This window comes from Corella eumyota, chromosome 1 (genome assembly GCF_963082875.1).
Source record: "Corella eumyota chromosome 1, kaCorEumy4.1, whole genome shotgun sequence".
Classification (NCBI taxonomy): domain Eukaryota; kingdom Metazoa; phylum Chordata; class Ascidiacea; order Phlebobranchia; family Corellidae; genus Corella; species Corella eumyota.
The window spans coordinates 1,517,817-1,545,553 of record NC_137490.1 but is presented as its reverse complement, the minus strand read 5'-3'; the positions used below and the strand labels follow the sequence as shown (position 1 = coordinate 1,545,553).

General features: G+C 29.0%; 2 protein-coding genes across 6 annotated transcripts in view; one reads left to right on the top strand and one right to left on the bottom strand.

The window, feature by feature from the left end:
• The first annotated feature begins 2,186 nt into the window (after positions 1–2,186).
• LOC145746901 (methionine--tRNA ligase-like) lies at positions 2,187–4,708 on the top strand. The gene is made up of 3 exons (XM_082564844.1): positions 2,187–2,520; positions 2,718–2,845; positions 3,251–4,708. Exons 1-3 carry the CDS (start codon positions 2,216–2,218, stop codon positions 4,582–4,584), a joined length of 1,767 nt encoding a protein of 588 aa, XP_082420970.1. The 5' UTR covers positions 2,187–2,215; the 3' UTR covers positions 4,585–4,708.
• Positions 4,631–27,737, bottom strand: part of LOC145746828 (laminin subunit alpha-5-like) — a 40,363-nt gene continuing 17,256 nt past the window's right edge. Inside the window, exons 31-69 of one of the 5 annotated variants that reach the window (XM_082564837.1) lie at positions 27,457–27,700; positions 26,820–27,175; positions 26,305–26,443; positions 25,656–26,024; positions 25,317–25,493; positions 24,818–24,955; positions 24,199–24,350; positions 23,822–23,932; positions 23,351–23,431; positions 22,888–23,034; positions 22,498–22,639; positions 21,924–22,133; positions 21,238–21,452; positions 20,720–20,872; positions 20,373–20,516; positions 20,154–20,250; positions 19,786–19,950; positions 19,540–19,700; positions 19,107–19,277; positions 18,542–18,681; positions 18,106–18,295; positions 17,234–17,367; positions 16,793–16,816; positions 16,006–16,180; positions 15,414–15,601; positions 14,912–15,004; positions 14,569–14,701; positions 14,107–14,244; positions 11,196–11,332; positions 10,835–10,999; positions 10,024–10,190; positions 9,350–9,481; positions 8,876–8,990; positions 8,222–8,471; positions 7,476–7,647; positions 6,830–6,979; positions 6,210–6,347; positions 5,817–5,939; positions 4,631–5,410 (exon numbers count right to left, since the gene is read on the bottom strand). In XM_082564837.1, the coding sequence (XP_082420963.1) occupies positions 5,265–5,410; positions 5,817–5,939; positions 6,210–6,347; positions 6,830–6,979; positions 7,476–7,647; positions 8,222–8,471; positions 8,876–8,990; positions 9,350–9,481; positions 10,024–10,190; positions 10,835–10,999; positions 11,196–11,332; positions 14,107–14,244; positions 14,569–14,701; positions 14,912–15,004; positions 15,414–15,601; positions 16,006–16,180; positions 16,793–16,816; positions 17,234–17,367; positions 18,106–18,295; positions 18,542–18,681; positions 19,107–19,277; positions 19,540–19,700; positions 19,786–19,950; positions 20,154–20,250; positions 20,373–20,516; positions 20,720–20,872; positions 21,238–21,452; positions 21,924–22,133; positions 22,498–22,639; positions 22,888–23,034; positions 23,351–23,431; positions 23,822–23,932; positions 24,199–24,350; positions 24,818–24,955; positions 25,317–25,493; positions 25,656–26,024; positions 26,305–26,443; positions 26,820–27,175; positions 27,457–27,700 (6,282 nt within the window). In that variant the 3' untranslated portion in view covers positions 4,631–5,264. Of the gene's footprint in view, positions 5,411–5,816; positions 5,940–6,209; positions 6,348–6,829; positions 6,980–7,475; positions 7,648–8,221; positions 8,472–8,875; positions 8,991–9,349; positions 9,482–10,023; positions 10,191–10,834; positions 11,000–11,195; positions 11,333–12,002; positions 13,155–14,106; positions 14,245–14,568; positions 14,702–14,911; positions 15,005–15,413; positions 15,602–16,005; positions 16,181–16,792; positions 16,817–17,233; positions 17,368–18,105; positions 18,296–18,541; positions 18,682–19,106; positions 19,278–19,539; positions 19,701–19,785; positions 19,951–20,153; positions 20,251–20,372; positions 20,517–20,719; positions 20,873–21,237; positions 21,453–21,923; positions 22,134–22,497; positions 22,640–22,887; positions 23,035–23,350; positions 23,432–23,821; positions 23,933–24,198; positions 24,351–24,817; positions 24,956–25,316; positions 25,494–25,655; positions 26,025–26,304; positions 26,444–26,819; positions 27,176–27,456; positions 27,701–27,737 lie in introns of those variants that run through there. The other 4 variants (XM_082564839.1, XM_082564840.1, XM_082564838.1 and 1 more) reach the window with 4 other exon arrangements.

Genomic DNA, 27,737 nt, shown 5'->3' with positions numbered 1-27,737 from the left:
TAACTTAAATGCAAGCATTAGCCTAAGTTGTTGTGAAATTTATTTACCCTTTATAACCTTTTTTGCACGCGATTTAGCATTCATGCCTCTCTCACTTTGCCTTTCTTCCTTTTTTTGCTGTTTCAAATATCAGGTTTGATTTGCCTGGTTGCGCAATTATTGGTAATATGTTACTGAAGAATTTTCAAGATCATGTGTTTATTTCTTTTCTCATTAGTTTTACAATATCAGTAAATGTATGCTTAAGTGGCCAACAAAAGCTGCTGAAGTCTATATTAATTTGATCGCTTACAGCACCGGTAAAATGCTTGGAAAAATTAATAATTAATAACCTCCCAAGTCGGCAAACATTAGAAATCATTTAAAGTAAATCTTCTTTGAAATAAAAAGAAAGTAAATATAATATTTTGTTTTACAATGGTCTTAACGATTTTGCAAAAAATCACGGGTTAAAATGGCGTGATAAAAATTTTTGTGACGTCACGATGGTCTGTCTGATCACATGATTTTAACGTAACTCTACCCCTTAGTACAAAAGCAAAAAAAATTCTCTTGTTTGGGTAGCATATCTACACGTTAAAGATACAATACACGAGTTCAGTAAGAGTTCAATTTTTTTACAGTCATATGACTTGGTAATAATAACATTTTATTAGAGTAAAAGCGCCGTATCATACCATAAAATCATGTGCTATAGTTATGGCATGTTTTGAATGTGAGAGTGTTGCTGTTATAGTATTTAAAAAAAGTGTCGAAATTTTGCCATGTTATTGAGTTCATTCTTATTTTTTGAGTGTATTCCTTTAAAATGTAGTTTTTAGAGTAATTAATTCCAGTATAATCTATATTGGGTTTGGTGACCATGCCATAATATATACAAAAAAAATGTGTAAAAAATAGTATTTATGGCATGTTTTAAATCATTAAATTGATTTTTTTTTTGTAGCTTCAATATAGTGTTTATTGTATATCTATCTGTTGCTTTTTATTAATGCGCAAAAAATTTAGAAAAAATTATGAAATTTGTTTTGTCCTTAAACTTAACGCATGACTTTACAGTTTATTTATTCGTTTTGTTGTTATTGAAGCGGAAAAAACTATAAAATCACGCTAACACTACTTTTTTATTTTTAAATTTGTAAAATTTTTAACTTATTAAACGTGAATATAGATTAATTTACTAAAATTTCCAAATATTATTTTGTTCGTGTTGTTTTTTATTATTTATAAAAAAATATAAGCAAATCTATTTTTTAAATCGTGTCATTTTTTACTTTTTTATTCAAAATAGATAAAAATTCGTACTAAAATTGTAAAGTCAAAAAAAAAAAAAGTTTTAACAAAAAATTTCGTCATATCCCGTCATACCATGTAATTTAACAAGATAAATTTAGAAATTACACGCTTCAAAAATTAAGCACTCATTTAATTTGCAATTACTTTTACGCAAATTTTCTAAAATTTTTAATATTCTTAATATAGAAAAAGCGTAAAAAAGAATATTTTTTTAGCCTAAATATGAAGTAAATTAAGTTACTTAACCAAAATATCGTTATCAAGTCGTCATCAGTTTTTAATACGATTACCTGCATGATATTGTCTAATTCATTACCCAGCAATTAATTTGCTATTTAAGCCCAGTTATTGCACTTTTTAAGGAGTACTACCATATGCAAGCAGTGAAACTTGAACCTAAAATCTCATGTTTTCAAACCAAGTGTTCTTATTACTACACCACTTCTTTAATAACACCTAAAAACGATATTTTTACACTAAAAAGTTACAATTTTTTACTTATATTTAAAAAGTTTATTAGCCAATTATTAATTTAATCTATAAAATAAAAATATTTTAGCATATTTAAATTTAATTTCAAGAGGATAAAACATGTTTGCTATCTTCCATTTATGTTTGCCAACTTTAAATTTTAGCTAACAAACACATTGCGGGAATTCCCCACAAAATATGTATTAACTTTAACACTGGATTTTCTTTGGACTGTTGGAGGGGTGTAAACTTTATTTTGGGGGGGTAGAAATCAAAAAAAGATTTTAGGGCAATGTTAAAGGGTGCAATTTACACAACCACTAAATTGCATAGTGTTAGATATAACAGTACTAACATAAAGAAGGGTTAAAATTATGTTTATTTCTGTAGAAAATTTATAAAACTATACTGATGATACAGTAAGTAAATTGTACAAAGAAACTACACAATGACAATTATTTACAAAGCAATTAAACGCAGTGTAACCACCAACATATTTTCCCATTTCCACCTTATATCAAGAAGTAAAACATACTACATAACAACTCCAATATTTTATGTTAACTCTGTGCCGCATATTGGTCATTTATACACAACTACACTCGCTGATACTGGAGCTAGATGGCAGAAACTAAGAACAGGGAAGCCAACAATGCTAGCTACAGGGACTGATGAACATGGCTTGAAAATATTTAAATCTGCACAAGATAAAAAAGTGGAAACAAAATTATTTTGTGATCAAGTTTCGCAAAAGTATGCAATAAGTTTGTTGTACACTAAATTAGTGTTATTAACGGTAACAACCAACCAAACCTATATCTATGAAATATTTTGTATAAATTCAAGTTTTCATTTTTCTTGGTGACACTTTTTAAAAACCTTTTTTTGTTCACCTAACCTTAAATAGCATCAAAAATTAAAGATTTAAAAAAATTTTAAATATTGTTTAGGTTTAAAGATATGTGCACAACATTTAACATTGAAAACAATGACTTTATAAGAACAACAGAAGAAAGACATATTCACGCTGTTGAGCACTTTTGGGAAGTTTTAAAAGACAGAGGATATATTTATAAGGGTAAGAAAATATCAATAACAACCAATATGATTTGGTCTTGTGTTAAGACTTTCTGTTTTTATCTATTAACCATAAATACAGGTGAAACACTAATAAACAAAATCCAAATTTTTTTGCAAAAATGATCAAAAGTTTAAACATTTTTAATCCAGTTTCTAAACTAATAAAAAGATACTTAAAATATAAGCACTGGACAATCTGTTTTAATGGTGATAATAGTCAACATTTTAGTTATTGTACAATGATTGCATTCGCAATTCTTAACCAATATTTGCCCGCAATAACTTTAGATTTTATTTTTCGTAGGCTTAGAAATTGGATTTACATACAAATCATTCAACAAGCTTTATTATATATATATATATATATAGAAATATATAGATAACATTGTTTTGTGTTAAACAGGTTCATATGAGGGTTGGTATTCAACACCCGATGAATGTTTTTTTGGATCCAACCAAATTGAACAAATACACGACGAACAAACTGGTCAAACACAACACATTTCCAAGGAAACTGGCCACAAGTTGGAGTGGACGAGCGAATCAAACTACATGTTTAAAGTATCTGAAGTTGTTGATGAATTAAAAGAATTCTTAAGAAAAAACCCGAACTTTGTGCGTCCCGAAAGATATTACAACGATTTAATGTTGCACTTTGAGAAACCAATTTCCGATATTTCAATATCAAGGGAGCAAAAAAGAGTCCCTTGGGGAATTCCCGTTCCAGGCGACCATTCACAAACCATCTATGTATGGTTCGATGCTCTGATTAACTATTTAACTGTTGCTGGGTACCCTCGTATTGAATCTCCCAAGTTTAAGCAACTATGGCCTGCTGATGTACATATAGTAGGCATGGATATCTTAAAATTCCATGCATTATATTGGCCTGCATTTTTAATAGCTGCTGGAATAGAATTACCTAAGCAGATTATATGCCATGCACATTGGACTAGTGAGGGGCAAAAAATGTCAAAAAGTATCGGCAATGTTGTGGATCCAATTAAAACAGCACAAAAAGTCACCCCTGAAGGTTTGAAGTATTTTCTTTTAAAACGAAGCGATTTAGGTTATGATGCCAACTTTTGTAATGCTTTGCTGTACAACACTATTAATACTGATTTCTCAAATACAATTGGAAACTGTTTGCATAGATCAACTGCCAAACTTTTAAACCCTACTAATACATATCTGGGTTTTCACGCTGAATATTTTACTAAAGAAAAACTTGGATTTACTTTAAAACTTGTAAACGTTGAAGCACTATATGAGTTTATTAACTTAATTCATAAGTTACCAGAATCTGTCGATGAAAATGCGATAAATTTTCAATTTGGTGACTCACTAGAGAAAATAATTGAAGCTGTCCGATCAGCAAATTTGCTGATTCAGCAAAATGAGTTATGGCACTTTAACAAAGACAACCAAGACGAAGTTAAAGTTCGCGAATCAGTTTTGTATTGTGTGTATGAAGGCTTGAGAGTATGTGGTATATTACTGCAAACTTATACACCTAAATTAGCATGTAAAATGTTGGATAAATTATCAATTTCAAGCGAAAATCGCACCTGGAATAATGCCAAGAAAAGTTTTACAGATATTTCTGGAATAAAATCGAGTCATGTTGGCAAAAGTTTAGAAGTTAAAAAAGAAGTTTTGTTTAAGAGATTAATTATTCCACCTCATTTAAAACAAACTGTTGAAAAAGACAAAAAGATTATTTCAAAGTCAACATGATTATAACTTGTACTTTACCTGTAACAAACTCACAACTTAATTTTTGAATATTTACAATGGATTTTATTATTTTTTTGTTTTTTTTTAAGTCTAAATACAAATGAATTTTGCCAATAAATGTTGATTGCACATCGCGGGAATCAAAATAATTGCACAATATTGATCATAAGATTTATTGCAGCTGGAAAATAAAAAGGGGTTAGTAATAAAGGTTAGTTAAAATTATTTATGATTGTTAGACTTACCTTTTAATTTCGAATAATTTCGATTTTTAGTTACTTACAGAATGATGTTTTGTAAAATGTTATTATGATTATTCATGCAATGTTTAATTTATCCGCCAAATTTTTCAAGAAATTAAATTTTTCGATGATTGCGCACAGATTGCGAATGCAGTTAAAAAAACCTAGAAGAAATAAAATCTATGAGGTTAGATTTATAAGTAGTAACTAAATGGCATTAGCATTAGTAAAATATAAGTCAAAATTTTAAGAAAACTATTGTTAAAATAAAAAATAAGAGTATTGTTATTGATGTTAAAAAAATTAGCGTTAAAAGATATGTAAGACTTTAAAGTTTTGATACAGTAATAATAAAGGCCAGATAACAAAATGATAAGTTTAAGCACTAATTGATCATTGATGTAGTTATATTTATAATAGGTATAATTTTAAAAGGAATTAATTTAAAGGGCAAGTATTAGCTGTTATATCTCCATGTACAGACATAGCAAGATTGGTGTTAACTGATATAAAATCAACTCTAAGCCTCTTCATGCAACCAACATACTGCTGAGTAGTCAACACACCATCCATTTCTACCAAGTCTAGAAGGTAAATTTTTAAAGTTTATCCTCAATGTTGGTTATAATATACTGGGTTTATTATAGAGTAAAGCAATATAGTTCTTTAAAAGTTTATAAATATAAGGTACCTCACATTAAAAATAAGTAAAAATGAATTACCTAAAAACCAATCATTGTTTAACTGCTAAGGACATTTTAAAACTAAGTCAGAGTAACAAATCTTCGAGGGTTAACAATATAGCATGACAGATATATTTACAGTAATAAAAACTTAACACATCACAGTAAATATATAGAATAACAGTTTGTGGTGTGCAGAAGTCTTGTAACCATATTACAACAAGCTTTTAGGAGTAACCAGCCAACTAAATTAAAATGGAGCTTGTGGGGAAGACACTTAACTAATATTTAGAATTAAACTGTTCACCTGGTAAGCCACCAACAAACAGAGCTCCATTTGTTTTACAATTTGTGTTTTCCTCTGAACCAACATCAACAGGGGCAAGGTTACCGTCTACTATAAGAGCAATTATATTCTTGGCCTTGGTCACTGTAGAAGGAAAAAATATTCCATTTTCTTATTAGTTTTGTTTTTTACTACTTTCTTTAACATTGGTTTATTTTTTGCCTTAATATTCTAATATAAAACCATTTTATCTTTAACCATAAAACCATTAAATTCACTATAACACCATAAATTTACCATAAAACAATTAAGTTTTGTTAAGTTTACCATAAAACCATTTAAAACCATTTTTTACCATAAAACCATTTAATTTTTTTAAACCAATCTTATTTAAACTCAATTTTAGATACTCACCAGTAATAGAGTGCCATGCTCCATCGCACAGACTACCCCCGAACGAGCTGGGGTCATATTGGGTAAACAGGGTCTCACCCCCCTGGTGTAACCTAGCAACCACCTGTCCATCAATTATCACAAGGTTGAAGTAATTACCTAGATTTAAAGCTCTGTTAAAATGTGTATTAAATGGGCATTATGGTGTCATAGACAAATTACATGTAGGAACATTAAATAGGTCTATCACCTAGCAAGCACAAACTTAAAAGCTAATAAGTTAAACACAAATAATAAGAAAAGAGAAATAATCACAGAAATAAATAAAAGAAACCTACTCTCAGCATAACTTAACAAAGATGTGTTTAAAAAACGAGATGCTATAACAAAACATACAAGATAAAACAAAACACAAAATATTTTAGACAAATAAAAAAGATACCAAGTTACATTTTTGGTTCTATTTTTACAGTTAATATGCCCAAAAAAAACTTATTGTAGGCAACTTAATTTTGCCCAAGTCATAAACCATTCTACAAGTTAAGGATAGGGCAATTTCATAAATTAACAGTATCCTGAACTAGGAAAGTAAATTCAAAACTAAAAAGTCTCAAAAAAAAGTTACAATGTATCTAACATACCAGTCTCTCCTCCAACTGCGAAAATGATTCCGTTATTTGACCTTGGTTTAATCTCCACAGTCACCTCCATGTTTATCTCAACATTGTAAGCATGCATTCCTACAATGTAGGCTGATTGTTGCCCCTCCTCTCTGACTGGGAAGTACATTCCTATACAGGTATAAGACAATACATTAAAATTAGAAGCAGGGGTATAATGGTGTATAAAACTACGTATACCCAAGTTAGGTTCTATGTTATACTCCAACTGCTTTTAAACTATAAGAGCTTAGAGAAAGTGGTATGTCAATATTCACGCAATATCATTTTTTTAACCATATTACCTTAAGATATTAAGTTTTTTGTTATTTTTTTATTGGGAGAAGATGAGTATTAAAGGCTTGTTTAAGCTATCAGGGGCTTAAGGGTGAAAAGTTTGGCATGAGTGCGACCCAAAACCCAAACTTTTCGACTTGTAAACCTACTGGACAGATTTAGACAATATTATTGGATTAATATTTATCAAAAAAAGTAAAATGTCTTAAAACTTGACTTGGTTGATGCAAAATAACCTATAAGGCTGTAAAGTTTTCTTTCTCACATTGACAATATAAAAATGTAAAAAAATTAATAAACCACAAAAACTAAACACAATTCAGTTACAAACCTGACTCTGTTCCTCCCTCAAAGCAAGGCCTGACATTGACCCTCAAAGCTGACCCAGTGCCTAGAGTATCAATCAGTTTGTTGTTAACTTTAACTGTTTTAATACAACCGTTGAAGTCTGATAAGTAGAGTTTCTTGGAGAAATAATGCTTTGCAAAATCCTTAGTGACAGCCTAAAAAAAGATTGTGTTAATAAGATGTAAGGCATGACTACAAATGATTTTGGGTTTAATTCCCACTGCTTCCAGTTTTGATTTATTATACATAGTATTACTAGATCCAAACGCTAATTGTCGGTTTATTATTATTTAAATAATTCTAATAGATAAAAGCAGATTTATTGTTTTTTTAAGTTTCCTAAAAATTAATCTATAAACCAGTTCATAACTGTGTTTTTTTTTTACCCCATTTAGCTAACCTTATCCTGAAAAGTTTAACTTCACATCCTAAACAAAGAGACCCCAACCCAGTCTTAAGTTATCCTTGGCAGTTTGGAATATTATGGATTATAATTGACTGCTAATTAAAATGCTGATTTAATGCCGACTCAGCAAGAGTTCATACTGTTTATAACACCTTACTCAAGGGCACTACAGCATGGGCTCAGTGGGGATTAAACCCATGACCTCATGTGGTGTGGCAAGTGTTTTTACCCCTACCCCACGCAGCCGGTTATAAGTTGCTGATTAAGTGTTGGCTCAGCACAATTTAATAGTGTTAATAGTAAGTTTCATATACAATACTTACATTTAAGCCACCTATGTAGAACTGCATATTGAGTGGGAAAGTCTGTGATTCAGCATGCATTATATCATGATCTTCGATTGCCCCATTTAGCATAAGCTGAGTAAAGTTACCCTTTCTTTCGAATGTTACTTCATGCCACAAACCATCGTCTATTCTTTGTGATGACACAATCTGCATGTGCTCTGACCCAAACATTATACTAAACACCACCTTGCCTCGCATAAGGTATAAGGCGATGTGTTCAATGCATCTAAATATTATCAATGGTTAAAATTTAAAAATAATTTTATAATTATAAAGTATTAGCTCTTGGCGTGTTAAAGTGGTTAAAACAATTGGCTATACAACATGAAGTGCTAGGTTCAATCCCCACTGCTTTTACAATTTAGCCCCCTTATTAATGCTCCATAAAGGATATAACCTCCTGCTGAGCTAAAATCATTAAAAAGATTAAATATTTTAATTAATAATATTCCAAACTGCCAAAGTTAATTCAAGATTAGGTAAGGGTAATTAATATTACTCAATGTTTAGGTCATAAAGTTGGCCTTTCCACATTAAGGATAAAGATATACAAAAGAAGTTTATGCACATTGACATTTTAAAGTACTAGACTTTTAACAATAAATAGATTAAAAATAAACAAATCAATACCTGGTATCTGACATAAAGAATATTATTCCTCTGCCTTTGTTAGTTTTAACAAACATCGAATATCTCCAATTTTGTGGATTGAATTTCTTCACCCAATATTTAGAAAAACCATCACCTAACAATATCAAAGATTGGATAATTTGTTATTTTAAAAATTAAATAATTTTTTTTTGTCCCTTTAATAACCCAATGTAAAATGTCATATATAATGCTGTCAAAAAAGCTAAAAAAAGGTTTTGGTAGAATGATGAATTAATACATTTTAAGTTTTTAACAAATTAGAAAACTTAATTTATCTACATGGGGTCACCCACAAGAATAATAAAATTTCATATTATACGGGTGAGGAAATTAAATCTGTTTGGGTGTACATAAAAGAATTAACTAAAGAAAATATAAGTAGAAATTAACTAAAGCCAATATAGGTTTATAAATTTAATATTATTCCCTTTTTCCAATATTTTGCCTGAATACCTTTATATTTGTATCCACTGGTCTCCGGTCTTAATGGCAGAGCGCAAGTTGGTGTAACATCAGCATTGTAATCTGCAGCATCTAATCCTATCGGAGCTTGTAATAAACCTGATTGTGCTGCATCAGCAGGGGCTTAAGAAAAATAAAAAAAATTTTAAAGTAAACCAAACAAAAAAATACAATAAATATTAAACTGAAAACTATGTTTTGTTAAAAATAAAACAGGATATTTTATAAACATTATCTGGTTGAAAACTTACTACAACACTTTTTTTTAAGCAAATACAGTTTAAACAATGTTAAAAATAAAAAAAAATAAAAAAAACACTTTTAAAATTCACATTTTAATGTGAAAGGGTTGACTTTACAACCTAAACATAGAGAACCAACTGTTACTCCGACCCAGCCTCGAGTTGCCTGTGGCAGTTTGGAATATTATATTGATTATAATTGCCCGATAATTATGCTGCTGATTAAGTGCTGGCTCAACAGGAGTTCATACCGTTTATAGCGTCTTACTCAAGGGCGCTACAGCATGAGACCAGTGGGGATCGAACCCAGGACCTTAAGTGGTAAAGCCCAGTGTTCTTACCACTACACTATGCTTCTGGTGGGGTCCAAATTTAATGTTTGTTTTAATAAAATATCAATAAAATAATCTTAAATAATCCTACCTGGCTGTGGTACATCAAAATCAGTGGGTTCACTCAAAGCCTCATATTCAGATATTGTTCCTCCCATGTTACAAGTATTAAACTGGGGCCGTCCCACACATACTGTACCCATTACCCCACATTTGATTCCATTAGTTAGGTAGGTTGGTCTCGGATGAAGAGGATCTCTTAAATATAAATTTAAATAAATTAATTTTGGTATAAAGTAAGACAGTCAAATTTATAGACTAACAACCATTAAGTACCATTTAACATAAGCCTTGAGTTAAAGTTATAGACTAACAGTAGACCATTTAACACAGTCTTAAGTTGATTTTGTCAGTTTGGTTTTTTATATTATAGTTTGTATACTCATCTGCCAATTTTATAAGGCTAGAGTATTACTGTTATTAACTTAACAACAACAACGTGGCAGGGCAGCAGTGGGGTTTAAACCTAGAACATCAATTATTGCTGTATAAAGTTTTAATGCAAAACCCCAACATGACAAATTTTTAAAAATTATTCCAATTCTTGAAATCTTGGTCATTTTTAAAATATTTTGCCCTAGAATTTTAGAATTTAAAGTAAGGTCAGTTAAATTTTGTCCCATGATATAGATATCATCAAAACTAGCGGATAGCCTGCACTTGATCAGCATTTTAATTGTCACAAAATGGTCGCAACTTTTAAGTAATATTTGCCCCTGACAATTTACATGTACCACAAATAACATTTTTTTTTATTTTGTACGTTTATAAATTGGACATACATATATATTTAATATATATCATCCACTAAGCATCATTAGACATTAATAAACATATCTTACCCGTTAATAAATGGAGTTTTAATACATCCGGTATAAAATGGTTCATTTTCCTTTCCTCCAATGTAAATATAAACATTTGTGTTCACTGCATTCTCCCTTCTTCTTCTGTTTATTTCAGTTCGAGATTTCACTTTATCAGAATCATCAACTGATAAACTAAGTCTTCTGTAATGTAAGAAATTAAATTTATAATCAATTTTTAGAATTTTTAACAGTTAAACACATATGCCGGCAGTGTGGTTTAGCAGTCACAACACTTGTAATCACTTTTAAATACTATTTTTATACTTTAAACTTACTTTTTAGCAAGGTTTTTAACAAAAACAAAATAAAAGGCAAAAATTTAACTAATTTTTTTTACCCATTATTCGAATCTCTCTTGAACATTACTATGTGAGGTCTTCCGTCAGAGTAAAACATCTCGGATTGAATTTCCTTATCTGGATCACTTAACACTAGGTGGCCGTCTCTTAGCGACAGGGTGACAAAATCACCATCCTGTTTGAGGGTTTAGTTTAATTTGAGAACAAATTGATAAAAATATTGTTTAATTGTAGACTTAAAAATAATAATTTAAAATAATAAAAGTTATTTAGTTTTTAGGACTTGGAAAATAATTTATTAATATTTAACTAAATTACTTGTTTAATTTTAAGAATTTTCTGGTATATTTTATTTAAACAAATAAAAACATTTTGTTGTAGGTTTTTACACCTAATTTAATTAATTGTAAGTTACTGGCAGCTTGGTGTAGTGGTAAGAACACTTGCTACACCTCACATGGGGTCGAGGTTCAATTCCCACTGATCTCATGCTGTAGCGCCTTTGAGTAAGGCGCTATAAACGGTATAAACTTCTGCTGAGCCAACACTTAATCAGCAGCATAATTATCGGACAATTATAATCTATATAATATCCCAAACTGCCACAGGCAACTCGAGACTGGGTCGGAGTAACTGATGTTACTCTATGTTTAAGTCGGGCATTTGACTTTCCCACATCGAGGATAAAGATATATACAAAAAAAAAGTTGTTGATTAAAATAAATTAGATATAAAAGAAAATAAAGTAAAATGTTGATGCAAAATAAATGGTTTAAAAAAAAAATTAAATTCTAGACATTCCGTAAGTTTTCTTTTAAATAAAATTTCAAAACAAAAATTTTCTGTACAAGGTTTTATTATCACTACATAAATGCAGGGCAAAATCTTAGTTAGCAAACATACAATATAAGTGGGTTAGTGTACCAAATTGGGCTTAAAATATTTAAAAACTGCACCAATAAATTTAAAATCAAATATGTAAACTAGATATTTTAAAAATTAAAAAAGTGTGATAAAAAATAAAATGTGTACCAGATAAAATTTAAGGTAAGAGTTTATTGATAAGTACCATTAATGTTGTAGAAAAATGTACCAAGGTATTGTAAAATTGCTTTTAAAGGTAAAAAAATGGTAACACCAAGAACAGGCACGAGTTTATTTACAAGATGTTTATGCTGACATCAAAGTTAATGCTGATTATAAAAACTGCATAAAAACTAAAATATATGAAACTAGCTTAAAGGATTAAGATAAGAAAATACAATGCTTTCTAGTTAATTTATCAGAGCCAAAATATTTTTAATGCTCTATGTTAAAAAATTTAATTTTCTTCTTATTATGTGATGTCAAATTATTAACAAATAATTTTTTTAAATATTTTTTGTGATGTAAAATATTGTCTACCAGTCCATCTGTGCTGTGCGTTGAGCTTGGACATTATTAAGTGGTTGCTGCTCCATAGGTGGTGGTGGTACCGGTGCGGTACCAGCACCGGAACCGGCAGCCCAGCTTGCTTTTAGCACAGATGACACAACAGCTCCAAGTAATACAATTCCTACCACCGTTCCCATGACGATGAGCACAACAGGCAACAAACTGGAGCTTGAAGTTGCACTTTCTGAGTTGTCGTTATCTTCTGAAGGTTTTGCTCCCATTCTGGCTTGTTCATCCCGAGCAAAAGCTGGAATATCAGGGTAATCAGTTGGACTTTCTTCAGGGTTTCCGTAATTATCTGAATTTAGATCACTTTCAGGGTTTCCATCATTTTCTAGATCACTTGCACCTTCATCAAGGCCATCTTTACTATTACTATCCGGTTGTTCTACTGGCGCTACAACATTTGGTTTCATTATTTCTTCCTCTGTAGTTGGGGCACTTTCCACGACCGGGGCCTCAGTTACATCCAACTTATCTTTACCTGGGTTTTCAACTGCCCCAGCGTTGTTAGTTGGGTCAGATTTTTTACCATCTGGATTTAGACGTTCAGTGTCGATACCCTGATAGATTATTATATGTTTACAATTGTGGAATATAATTAAGCAAACAGGTTCTTAATAAAGCTAAAAATGCCTTTTTTGCTTACTTTCTACAACAAAACTGTTGTTAATCTTATGTAAAGCTTTTTTTGACATTAATTTTTAGTGCATTCAAGAATTCTTTTCACCAGTTTAAAAGAAATTCTAATGTTAATAGCGTGCTGTTCTAAATCAAACTGTGTTAAAGTTTTAATTCAATTTTTGAACTCTTTTTCACCCAACTAACATGCATTTCTTTACTAATATGCTTATATATACAAACATATATGTTTGATACTAGCAGTTGTTAGTAACACAGTTCAAAACCTAGCTTGCTTGATATTGTTAATTGCAAACACACCGATTATGTTCTACTTGTGAGCTATCTGTTAGTCTTAGCTTTCTATTGTGTTCATGCATTTAGTGGTTAGTGAAACATAGTAGGCTACACTGTCTAAGTAAATACACCCATGGGAAGATATTAATAAGAAAAAAGTAAATAAAATACAGAATTTTATTTTTTGGACATGCACAATATATTAATGCAGGCTTATAGCTTATGAGAATACAAAGTAATATTGAAATAAAATGTGAAATAATAGCGATGGGCTAATAAAACAAAGTTAAAAAATGACTGCATTACCATATGCTGTTATTAATGATTAAAAAATAAAAATGTTAGTAACATAAATGGTTGTGAAATAATGGTTAAGCGTGATTAGTAAAAATAAAAAGGTTGTAGCAATATGTTATGTTGTTTTTAGTAACTTGCGAATATCATGCAACAGTAGACATGCAAAACTATGCTTTTATACAAAATTAAAAAAGATATAAAAAAGGTTTAAATGAAATTTAAATCACCAAAAAAATTAAAATTTTACACCAAAAATTTTCGCACTATTTTTGATCCAGCACCATATTATTTAGGCTGTACCTGGTCTTGTGCACTTAGGACAGTGCCATCTGGTGAATTAGATTGAATAACAACTCCACCGTCAAGACTCTGAGCATTTCTCAACCCCGATGGGGTTTTAAGGGAGGAACTACCGTCCAATTGTAAAGCTTGCACAGACTAAAAAAAAAAATTTTAAGATTAAATTTTTATAAACAACTAAAATGTAAAAAATTAAAAATTTTGCAAAATCAAGACTGGTTTGGGTAACAAATTTTACCCCTTGTTTAAGTCCGTGAAATTGGCCTTTTCACAACGTAAAAAAATACAAAAAATTTAAAAAAAAATTTGAAACCTGCTGATTAGTTTTTAATTAAGTGTTCTAACCACTATACTATGCCAACGATTTTTAATAGCAAAAATGACCGAACTAATGAGTACATCACTACATTATTACCAAACCTAGTTTTAAACAAAGAAATGTTAAGTGGAATAAATTCTTACCTCTTTCTTACACCCTCGGGTAACTTGAACATTTTCCTTCGCTTTCTGGATATCAAAACTCCTCGAGTTAAAGTTGAGTTCACTCAGACAACCTCGGAATGAAATATCGATGTTCTTTAAAACTCCTCGGAAACTAGAATAAAAATAAAATTGTTAAATTTAAAAACAAAAAAATAATTTATTTAGTTTAAAAACATTCTAAGATTAAAATTCAGGCTATAAATAATAGTAAACTGATAGAAAAATACATTTTCAGTAGTTATTGGTTTTCTAAAAATGTTTAATGAATATAAGCTTGTATTAAAGTTACTACCCTGTATAGAGTCTCAATTAAAGTACTTACTCTGGATTGATGTCTGCCTTCCATAAACCTCCAATCCAAATATCACCGGCAACATCTGGAGTACCTTGAGCAAATCTTTCTTGTAACATTAACCTAAGAAAAAACAATAAAATGTTTCATTGGAATGCATTTTTTACTTATTTAGTTAGTTACTATAAAAATTCTTGTCATATCATAGTTATAATAAAAATTTGATTATGAAAGTTATTGGCACCATCAAATGAAGTTATGTTTATTTTAAAGCTTTATAAATTGGACATGTGCAGATGTATATTAGCTGTTGAGCTTAATTGTATAAATATATCATTATGATATTGTTTATATACATAAATAATCATAAAATTTTTATTTTTTCATTTAACAATATAGTCTTTATAATAAGATGCATTTTTTGGTATTTATTAACTGAAATACATATATTATTATATACATTTCCTTGCAATGCTCATAGTCTATTAAATAAAACCCTACAAATTTAATCTCTTAACTCAAAGCCACTTACTGTAAGTTAACAGACATGACGATAACTTTATGAGTTGGTGCCACCCCAGCTTTCACTAATAGTTGAGAGTTCTGTTGAGTAACATCAACGATACCATCAACCGTAGCATTCATTGGTCCATTTGGGAAACCGAAATTCCAAGTCATTACAAATTTGCCGTCGACAATTTCAAGAGCGATAAATTGATCCTAAACAAAGATTTAAATAAAATAAAAAAAATTACATACAAAAATTTAAGTATAAACAAATTTTGATAAAGCCAAAATTGCAAAAAAAAATCTAGATAAAATATTTAATAATAAACATTGACTGGTAAATAATTAAAAGAATTAAAACAAAAAATTTAAATAATTCCATTTTATTCAGGATAATCTAATATTCAGGGGGTTTAACACTAACATAATTTATTTTATCAAACTTTACTCAATTTAAAAATATATAAAACCAAGACACCTATTAAAAGACAGGTAAATAATTTAAAAAATTCTTATTTATTTATGTTAATATTGTTGTTATTCTTAAGTTAAGGGGTTTTTACTTTACAAATTTATTTTATCAAACTGTAATCAATTCCATTAAAAATTCAACTCACGATAGTTTCCCCAACTAAGAACATCAAACTGTTATCCTGGAGTGTCTCGAACTTAAAACCTATGAAGTGTGCAGCACCACCTTGCTTGCTAAGGAATGGAGTGTCGTCTCTTGCAATCCTGATGTAACTCCCATATCCACTAAACCTCCAAACTTGGGAGCTTAACCCAGCAGCCCTGTTAGCAGAAGAAAAGTTTTTAAAAAAATAAAAAACAACTTTTCGGACAAAAAATTAAAAAAATTTGTAAAATATAAATATGTACGTATTTTAGTTTTTTTTTATGTTAATTTACTATACAACAAATTCTGATACTAGCCTTTAGAAATACTATTTTAACAGACTTTACTATTTTATAGTTTTAAATAAGAAAAAAGTGAATAAAGTATTTAAAGAAAACATGCAGAATGTTAGTGCTTACCCGTCGCCTATTAAGTTATTTGGTTGGATGCTTCCAAAATCAGCCGGCCTTTAATGAATTAATGATTTGGTTAATAAACATGCCAGCAGCAGTTAGAAGATTTTTTAAACAAGCAAAGCATGAAAGTGTGTTAGTTAGTGTGCTTTTTTGCATAGAAGCATTTTTAAAAGGTGTATTTTTTAGATTTTCATTTCAAATTTTAACTTATCATGAATAAAGAAATGCTCTAAAAACATCAACTTTTATGTAATTTACAAATATTATGTTACAAATCTTATAATATGTTGATAGTATCATGGATAATGTATATATATGGTTAACTGTATGTTTTAAAGCTTATATGGTAAAGCAGCAAGTGTATTAACTTACCAAATATTTTGTACACTAATTACTCTAAATTATTAACAAGGTAGTTTTAATTAGAGTTATCTACCATGCTTTATAGTGTATTTAAGTGGTTAAAATAAATTTATATGTTAAAAGAAGTTAAACAAAGTTACATGCGATAGATAGAAAAAAAATAATAAATGGCAAACTATGATAAACTAATAAAAGGAAAATATAGTTAAACAAAAGCAGCAATAAACATAAAGTTATTTTAAGAAAAGCCTAATATTTGTTCAAGCTAAATAAAAAAAAATTGCAATCCAAAAATAAAAAGCGAATAGTTAGCAATTTTGCTTAAATAAATCTAACATTTTAAAGCATTATTAGCTAAAATTTTGCATAAGTAAAGCTGTTGTAAATCAGGTTTTAAGTTATATATCATAATTTGCCAATTTATTAAATACAACAAGAAAATAAGCTAACCTGTCTTGACAGTTCCTTCCAGGTGAAGGTCCGTTGTAAGATTTAAAATTCCACATTCCGACGGTCGCGTTATTTAACCGAGTGTCTCCAATACAGGCTCCAGCAACTTGGGCATTTTGGATTGGAGGTGGGAGCTATGAAAATTGTTTTTAATATATAAATTTAAAAGTTTAAAATTTTATTTAGTAATTTATTTTTTTAAAAACCTAAAAATCTACTTTAAAAAATCTCATTTAAAATTTGGAAAAAATTTACTTTAAAAATTGGTAAAATCTACTTTAAAAATTGGTAAAATCTACTTTAAAAATTGGTAAAATCTACTTTAAAAATTGGTAAAATCTACTTTAAAAATTGGTAAAATCTACTTTAAAAATTGGTAAAATCTACTTTAAAAATTGAAAAAAAATCTACTTTAAAAATTGGTAAAATCTACTTTAAAAATTGAAAAAAAATCTACTTTAAAAATTGGTAAAATCTACTTTAAAAATTGAAAAAAAATCTACTTTAAAAATTGAAAAAAAATCTACTTTAAAAATTGAAATAAAATCTACTTTAAAAATTGATAAAATCTACTTTAAAAATTGATAAAAATCTACTTTAAAAATTGGTAAAATCTACTTTAAAAATTGATAAAAATCTACTTTAAAAATTGAAATAAAATCTACTTTAAAAATTGATAAAATCTACTTTAAAAATTGGTGAAATCAGTATTAAACAAAACACTAACTTTATATTAATTAGAGAATTTAAAACATTTTTGGTGGTTTGATGTAAAATAAACAAACAGCAATTTTAATTAAAAAAAAATGTTATTAAATTTAAAATTAACGTCAACTAATTAAAAAAAACAATAAAATTAAATTTAAACTTACAGGCACCAAGGGGTTACCACCCATGTAGAACCCAATACTGTTCGAGTCAAACCCAGTTGAAACCTGATCGCCCCCATCTGTTTGACCTTCCTTGACCTCTGATATTTGACCTCCAGATGATGGGTCATTGTCACCCCGACCCAGGTTTTCAGGGGAGTAGGAAAGCACCAATCGACCCATGTTGCCCAACCTTAAAAAAAATTTTAAATTAGTATACTAATCAAGTGATAGTAGGCCAACACTCGGATACTAACCATCATACAGTAAGACAACACTCAGTAAACTAACTAAAAACAGTAAGAAAACACACCTTGGTGTTATATCATATTCTTTTTAAAACTAACAAATATCATACTAACTAATAACAAGGACATAGTGCGCCAACACAGCTAGTATACTAAACAATATATAGTGTGCAAACCACTAGTATACCAACCTTTGGATACTAATCTTATGCCATCTTCCGGTGTCAATTGATTTGTCGCTGACCAATTTTCCAATTCCATCACCAACCTTGAAGTGATATTCCACTTTACCGTTCACAGTTTCTACCGACATAAAATCACCGTTTGTGCCCTGTAAAACAAATATTAAAGTTGAGAATTATTAGATTGAAATTAGGTTTTTTAAAGAAAAAAAAATTTTAAATGTAATTTACTGTATTTATTGATTAAGCAAGACAATTTTAAATATTTGCAAAAAGGTATGGGTATCTAAGTTAAAACATATTTATTAAATATAATCAGTCATATTTAATGAAAACTTAATTTAGATTAGGACTCTTTATAAGCCTAATAGACAAAATATTTATGTGTATGTTTGTAAGCCTACAAATTGATAGGCCTACAAAATAAATAAAACCGTCGTTTGTGGTGTGCGGGTGAATAACTGCATAAATATCAGTTAAGAGTTCGACCATATTATGACAAATATAATCTCAACTACTTAAAATCAATAAAAATCCAGTTAAAATAAACTAATTTTTTTGCATATTAACTCACAGTGGTGTCTCCAATATATAACAAAGAATTATCAGTTGCGCCTTCATCAACATTCACATAAAACTCCAAGTTCGCTTCATAAGGTAAATCTTGTGCAGTAACTGGGACTCTAAGCTCAGTATATTGAAGTGGAATATCTGGCGAACTCGTGAATTTCATCGCAGATTTAACCTGTTTAAAATAGGGTTTGGTTTAATTTTTGTTCAATTTATAGTAGTTAAATAAAAGTGTTTTAATATATTACATTTAAGAGGGTTTTTAAAGACAAAAACAATAATATAAATTTTGTTACATTAACATTATAAAAAATTTCAAATTTATGTGCCTTTGAAAGAACCTTTTTTTATAATTGTAAGTTAACTACATTAAGTGTAAGGACTTACGTATAAGAACCAAGATTATATCTGAACAATTTTTTAAATTTTTAACTTACGCTGTTAGCAACATTCCTGGTCAACACAATCTTCTTTTTAATTTCATCCAACTTCTTTGTCATCTGGAAAGTTGCCTCCAATCCTTGTAATCTGATCGCAAGCGTCTGCATCTCAGTTGCTTTGTCATCCATGGTTGTTATCTGCTCTGGAAGCTGATCCACTAGATGGAGGAATATTTATTTAAATTTTTTGGAATTTTTTTTTTAGATAAAATTTTCTGATTTTAAAATTTTTTTTGAACTTACGTAAAGCTTGTGTTGCAGCCATCTCTCTATCTAAGTTAACATTTGGATCGGGGGCGTTTCTGATTTGTTCTTGTAAATCATTTGCATCATTGATTGCTTGTTCAGCTATTAAATCAGCTTCATTACTCGCAGTTTCAGCCGTTTCTAACTTAGTTGGGATATCAGCTAAAAATGTAAATTTTTTTTTAAATGAAGTATTCACAAAATTGTGCATTTTTAGATTTATACTGAGTGGAATATATTGTATGGTTAGGCAAGAAATTAAGGACAAAATCACAGTATTTAAACCCTTTAACTTAGAAAACTAAAAATAAAGATTTATGAAAGCATTCTTAGTATAATGTTTATAATATTAAGGTTAAATGCACCTTGATCGAAATCAGCGATATCACTCGTTATTCTGACAAGTTGGTCAAGAAGTTTTGTTTTTTCTTCATCAATGTTATCTAGATCTGTCTCAGCATCCTAAAACAAAAATCAAGTATTCCATAAAATTAAATTGTTTAAAACTAAATCAAAAGTGTGTTAAATTGTAAAACAGTTTTAAGCACTACTGTTTACTATAAGCTAAAATGTTAATAACTTACCCCTAAATCAGCTTGTAAATCTGCTAATACACCAGATTCCATGTTTTGGGTGTCTGTAAGTAGTTCACTACTTCGTTGATCTGCTGTGTCAGCTTCTGCTTGAAGATTTTTATCTGCAACATCTGATTCAGCTTTGGTTGCAGCCTAGAATTAAATAGAAATAAATTAAGATTGTCAATAAAAAAAAATCAAAATAAACTTTATAATTTAAAAAAATGAAAAACTTTTACAAAATACTTATCTTTATTCTAGTATAAACAAAAGTACTTTACAATTTTTAAAATTAAATGATTGGTTTAAATTTCAGACATTTTTCACATTTATTTAAAAAAATCTATTCTACTTACAGCTAATGCTTCATCTGCAGCGGTTTTAGCTTTTTCCATTGAATTGTAGATAGTTTGATAAACATTTGCTGCACTTTGGGGTTCAATCTGTCCCAAAACTATTGCTTCCAAGGCTGCTGCATCTTCTTTAAGTTGGTTTGCTTTCGCTAATGACTACAAAGTAAAAATATTGGTATAAAAATAAGATTTAAAGTGGTAATATTTGAAGTTGAAATTTTAAATTTCTATATGTTTGCTAAAACCTTTTCAGATACGACAATTAAAAAATTTTTTAATTATTTTCACTTAATTACTTTAAACAGGAGAACATACATTTTATAACAAAGTTTTAAAAATTCATTTTTCGTAATACTATTTATAGTTTAAATTTTAAAATGTTTGCTAATTAGTAATGTACCTTTATTTCAAATAAGTCAATTAAAAAAAAATCTAAATATTTCACAACTATTATTTTTTACCTTATTACTCTAAACAGGGAAATCTATATTTTATAACAAAGTTTTAAACATTTATTTTACCGCATTAGCCAATGGTGCAACTCTTTCATTCTCGGACACCAGTTCATCATAAACTGGTTGAAGTTCGTTCACACTTTGCTCCAATGCTCCACTCAAGTTATCCAACTCGCTAATTCCACTCGAGATTGGGCCCTCAACCAAGGTTTTTGAGGTGTTAACCAACTGACTTGCATCACTTACGAGCTGTGAGGCCATGTCAGAATCAGTGTTGATGCCTGGAAACAAAATCAATTAATTAAGTAACAGTTAACCTCAACAATCTATAAATAATGAAGTTTAGTGGACGATTATTTTTATGTATGTCCAATTAATTGGCCTTTACATAAATTTTGAATAAGTTATTAAAGGCAAACATTAGTTAAGAGTTCTTTTAACAATTAAAATTCCCAACCAGTCGATAGGACGGCCTATCCAAAGTTTAAGATTAAAACTATATTATATATTAAACAATGCAATTGGACAAAACGCTTTTTTTTCTTTTAAAAGTCGAACATTAAACATCAACCAAATTGGTTGTTCATTGTTTAGATTAACAAAACACATTTAATTTAATTTGCTTATTATAATTTTGCCACTACAAATTTTAAAAACAGTATTTTGCTTTATTTTTAAGGCATATAATATTGCATAAAAAGCTTAAAAATTTATCAAAATAATCAACTTGATACATAGATTAATAAACTTACTGTCAATCGCAGCCGCCATCTCAGTTAAGTTCTTTTTGTTGACAGCATTAGCTGTATTAGCATCATTAATTTTTTGTGTGGCATCATTAAGTTGAGATCTAATATCTTGTAACTTGGAATGGGTGGTTGAAAGTTGGTCACTGGCTTCATCAACCTGGTTGCTTATATTGGTTGCTGGTTCAGTAAAAGTGGTGTTCACTCTTCCTAATACTGTGAAAATTAATTTATTGGTTAAGTATTCTAACTAACAAAATTTTTTTTTATTTTTTGTAAATGGTTTTATTTACTCTAATAATAAACCACAAATTTTAATAGTTAAGTATTATTATTTAATGGTTAAGTTTTTTAAATACAGATATTTATCCATATTTTCTTGTTAAAATTCGATACTAGATTTATTTACTTTCATATTTTGTTTAAAACTAATAAAATTTAATCAAGAAAGACATTAAAAAAACAATAAAAAAAAACAATTTGCCAAATAAATAAAAACCAGTTATATTTTATAAGCCATTTATTATCTAGCAGAAAATATAAAACTTAATTTTTATTTAAATATATTTATACAACTTACAGTCATTGGCTAAAGCTAGTTCATCGTCAGCTATTTTTTGCATGGGATCAAAATCTCTTTCCCTCATTCTGTTAAGCAACAATTGTGCATCTCGGAGCTTGATGTAATAATCATCACTATCTCCTGTAGCCTCTTCTCTTAACTAATAAAGAAGGATAATTTTGGTGAATTAAAATTTTTAAATTTTTGGTGAATAAACTTTAAATTTTCGGTGAATAAACTCAAGCTAGTAGGTTAAAATTAAGTTAAAAAAAATTCTATTTTTTATAACAGTACTCTAAGGGAATTTACAGTTTAAAATTTAAAGGTTTTTAGGGTAAAAAACTTAAAATTTTAAAACAAACTTATTTAAAATCTAAATATTTAATTTTTTTTTAATAATAAACCAACCTTATCCAATAAATCTTTTGTGCTAGCCTCAAACTCTGAAGTTATATTTTCCAAATTATTTGCCTTTCCAAGACCTTCTTTAGTGCGATCTGACGTCGCTTTTACCTTCTCCAACAATTCATCAGTTTGGTTGCACATCTGCTCAACCTAGTGGTGAACAGATATAATATAATGTTTCTATGGTCATTTATTAAGAGTGGTTTGCCTACAAAACTATACAAACTTGTTACTACCAAAACTTAATACAATTTTAGCATAATATAAAGAATAAGAATTAAGAAAAAGCAATTCTATTCTACATAAAAAACGAAAAACTTGATTTAAAATAGGCAATGATTTTGTTTAAGTAAACCAGTACTTTATTTAACAAAGGTGCATTAATTTTGCAAGTATGCATATTTTAAACCAGTTTTTTGCCCTTAAAAAAACTACTGCAGAAAAACTATTCACGCAAAATACTTACAAAGGCTTCACTTAAGGAAATTAACTTTTCAAAATTCATATTTCCATCCCCCAAATTTGAGGGAAGCCCTGAATTTTCCATCTACAATTTTCAAGCAAACGAAAATGCAATTACAAGATATTTTGCAAGCAAAATTATCAACATTTAAAAGCTTTTAATTGGGTATATTTCTACTAATTGTTGCACTAATAAGCAGCATATATTTATACAAAAATCTATTAAAAGCTGTTTTCATTTAGATTCAATTACATGCAAATTACTCAAAAATATCTATAAGCAGTATAAAAGTAATAGTATATTTAAATAAAATATTTTACTTTTGCAGTAATTTAAAATCAAGAATGTATTACTTTACAGTAATACCAAACAAATGTTTTCAATTTTTTTGGAAAAAAAAATTTTCCAAAAATTTTTCCAAATTTTTTCCGAAAATTTTTCACACTATTTTTTTAAAAATAATTTTCAACTTACCGTTTCACCGCTTCCCGATCCCATATCAGTCAAGTCACTTGCCCCATTCAATATATTTCCTATGTCAGTTGTACTTGTGCCCATCAATCCTTCATCACTAGAATACCCAGCCTAACATCCAGAAATTGTGTTAAAAAAATGGAAAAAAATTGACAAAAATAATAAAGAAAATCTAACTATTTCTATTTAAAATACCATAAATTGGTTACAAAACAACATGATTGTAAGGTTTATTAAGTTTAATTAAATATAAACACTAAAAAACAAAAATTTTGTTTAAATTAGTTACAAATATTAAAATAGTTTACCTGTAGTTGAATACTAAAAAGCAATCTTTAAAACTTGTTCAAATTATCAAAAATATTTGAATAAATTACCGAGATTTCGCCAAGTTGTCTGCTAAGATCTTGCAACCTCTGGTAAGCAAAAACCCCGACTGAAACATTCGCCAAACTTCTGATTGAATCTTTAACTTGGGTTGTACTTGTTTCAATATCATCAATTAAATCATCAGTGCAAGTGCCACAACCTTTAACAATACAAAAAGTTATATTTTATTCAGTGTAAGTGTGATACTTTCTTTAGATGAAATTTATTTAAATAAATATATTTATTAGGTATTGTTTTAAAATTTTTTAAATTGGAAAAACCTAGCTGTAATTATTTTGTTTAATTTTCATAGTTTAGCTTTACAAAAATAAAAATAGAAGAAAATTATTAAAACAAGAGGGATAGTTTACTTTTCTAAAAAGTGTTCAATTGAAATTTATTTTAGGCAATATATTCCAATAAATATTACTTTCGGCCTTTTTTTGTAATTAGTATCATTAAACTAAAGGAAAATTAAAAAAAACATAAGCTATGTTTTGCTTTGAAAATGCATCCCAACAAAATAAGCATACATATTTTGTTTTATTAGTTTAAATAATCATTTTTGAGGTTTTATATTTCTGCTTTAAAGAAACAAAAACAAAGTCCAAAAGTTGAAATACTTACGAGTGCATTCCTGATCGCCTGGGTGCAGAATATGTCTTGACAATTTACATTCATCGCATTGTAAACCTGTTATTCCTGGTGGGCATTCACATAAACCATCTTTAGGATTACAAGGTCCGTTGTTTCGACATTTACAAGCTGCAAAAAAAATTTAAATAAATTATTATTCACAAAAGATAGCTAATAATATTTTAATATCTGTATGTTAACTGTTATCTTATTAATTTAAGTAAACAATAGTTAAAGTTCTTTAAGAAATTGTTATAGTACTCTTTAAAAGTTGATATTATTCCATTTGTTTTATCTTTGCAGCCCTAACTTTAGAAATTGGAACAATTTTTTTTAAATGACTTTTTAAATACTTAGAGTTCTACAACTATTGTTAAATTAAATAATAAAAAAACCCTAATATCAGAAATTGGAAAACATTTTTTATATGTTTAAGCTTTTGGTTTTTAACTTTTATTAAAAATTTATTAACTTTAAAACTTTAACTTACGTTTGCACCCCATTGCAGAGTAACCCCAAAATCCAGGGGCACATCGATCGCATCTTAACCCCACAACATTGGGGGCACATTCACACTGTCCTGTTGTGATGTCACAATCACGAGATAATGCCCCTTCGGCACATGAACAACTTTCACAACCAGTACAAGAATCAAAATTGTAAAATCCTGAAAATAATCAATAGAAATTAAATTAAATAATTAATTCAAAAGTTTTTAAAACCCAAATTAATAATATTTAGGTAAAATTATTGCAAGAATAGTTGAAATGTTGGTTAAAATGACCAAAAATCTCCGAAAAAAACTAAAAACATTTTTTTAATATTTTACCTGGTTCACAAGTTTCACAAAGTTTCCCGATCACATGAATCTTGCAAGAACAATGTCCCATTATGTGGTCACAAACCTCAGTTCCACACGACGAGCACGAACACTCGGAGCAGTTGCGAGCAATGATTGCATCACCGAAGAAACCGTCGGCACAGCGCTCACAATATTTTCCTCCAGTGTTGTACATACAATCCAAGCATTCCCCAGTTAGCGAATCACAACTCATAATAAGGTTGGGATCACTGTTGCCGTGACAATTGCATGGTTGACACGATCCACCGTGGATGGCAGGGTTTCCAAAATACCCGTTGGCACACAATTCACATTTATCTCCGGTATATCCTTCTTGGCAGTTGCAAATTACCTCTCCTAAAAATTACAAAATTATTTATTAAATTTTAATTTCTAAAATATCCGAGATTCTTTATTAAAAATTTCAAGTTTATTGAATATAGTCTAAACATTTTTAGTAATTTATGTTAAAAAATAATGATTGATTTAAATTTTAAAAATATCTAATTAAAAATTAATTTATCTTCACATACATAAAAATTGAATTTAGTTTTATATAATGTTTGTTGTCATGTTTTTAGTAATTTTAGGCCTTCTAAATACTAATTAATTTTTAAATTGATTTAATAGAACCTACCATCTAATTCACTGCAAGAATCTGCAAAGTTTCCACCAGGAATAGGGTAGGGACATGGGCAGGGTTTACAAGCATCAATTTCACCACTCGTGGCATTTCCAATATAACCATCAGTACACACTCCACAGTTTGGTCCAGCCTAAAAAAAGTTTTTAAATTTAATTTTATCCCAATATTTAAATTTATTCCGTATAATTTTATCTCCAATAAAGTACAATTTTAAACCTATATATATGAATAAAAATAGAATGTGCTTTTACCCCAACCCAAGTTTTAGATTTTTTATATCAATTTTACTTAAAACCGCAACAAAAGTAAATTCAAACCTTTTAATAATACACAAAAAAACCTTAATATTATTTAAATATCTTATATATTTATGTGCCAACGCCCAATTTATTTAATAAGCTAAAAAATGCAGTTTTAAAATAATAATTTACATAAAAAAGTTAAAGTTTATATTACAGCCGTTATATCAGATATATTAAAAACTTTAATGTATGATTTTGACTTACAGTATTATACAAGCAATCAGTTCCATCTAAAATCTGTCCATTATCGCCACAACTTTTACAATTAGGGAAGCAATCACATTGCTTACAAACACCCAAAAATCTTCCAACATCTTGATCTCGTTGGTAACCGTCGTCACAGAACTGACATGAGTGGCCATGATAACCATCAGGACATATACATTCCTCCACGGATGGGATCGGAGGTCCGGATCCAATTGGAAGAGAGTAGTCTGTAGTTTGGAGTACGACGTCCTGTAAAGTTATAACTTCTACTCCGGTTTCTGGGGCGGCTCTGATGTGGAGTTTTTTAAGATCGTTTAAAACCATCATCATCTCTGCTCTAGTTACATCTTTGCCTGAAGAGTCAAAATTCAAAAAATGATAATTTTTTAAGGTAACTTTTTTTTATAAATGGAAAAAATTTAGGTTAAAAGTGAGAAAAAAATAGAAGTTAAAGTTAAGGGAGATCTTGAAAAAAAAAATAAAAAAAATAATAAAAATGATTAAATCTAAATATTAAAAATCATTAATTTTTATACTATATGTAGCTTCAAAATTATAGCTAACCGTTTAAAAAGTAATATTTAGACATCTAAATTCCAACAATTTTATTAACAAAATTAAACTTTAAATTTACCATCATAATGTTTAAAGTTTGCCTCAGTAAGAACCACACTAGCACTCTCAGATGGGTTAGGATTAGTCCATCCAATCTGGTATCCCTCCCCATCTATCTCTACATCAAAGAATTGTCCAAATATTGGAGCAGGGTTACTGGAAGAGAATGAATTGTCGTTGTCTCCTCTACCACCACCTCTAGACCATGAAGTGTGGTAACTTAAAGTGCCGCCGTAAGAACCAACTAAGTCAGTTAAGTAGGTCTAAAAATATAAAATAAAAAAGGGTTACTTAAAAAGT

Coding starts and splice junctions, on each gene's coding strand:
- LOC145746901 (XM_082564844.1), top strand. CDS start 2,216: ATGACAATTATTTACAAAGCAATTAAACGCAGTGTAACCACCAACATA. Junction 2,521..2,717: donor TGTGATCAAGTTTCGCAAAA/GTATGCAATAAG, acceptor AATATTGTTTAG/GTTTAAAGATATGTGCACAA. Junction 2,846..3,250: donor CAGAGGATATATTTATAAGG/GTAAGAAAATAT, acceptor TGTGTTAAACAG/GTTCATATGAGGGTTGGTAT.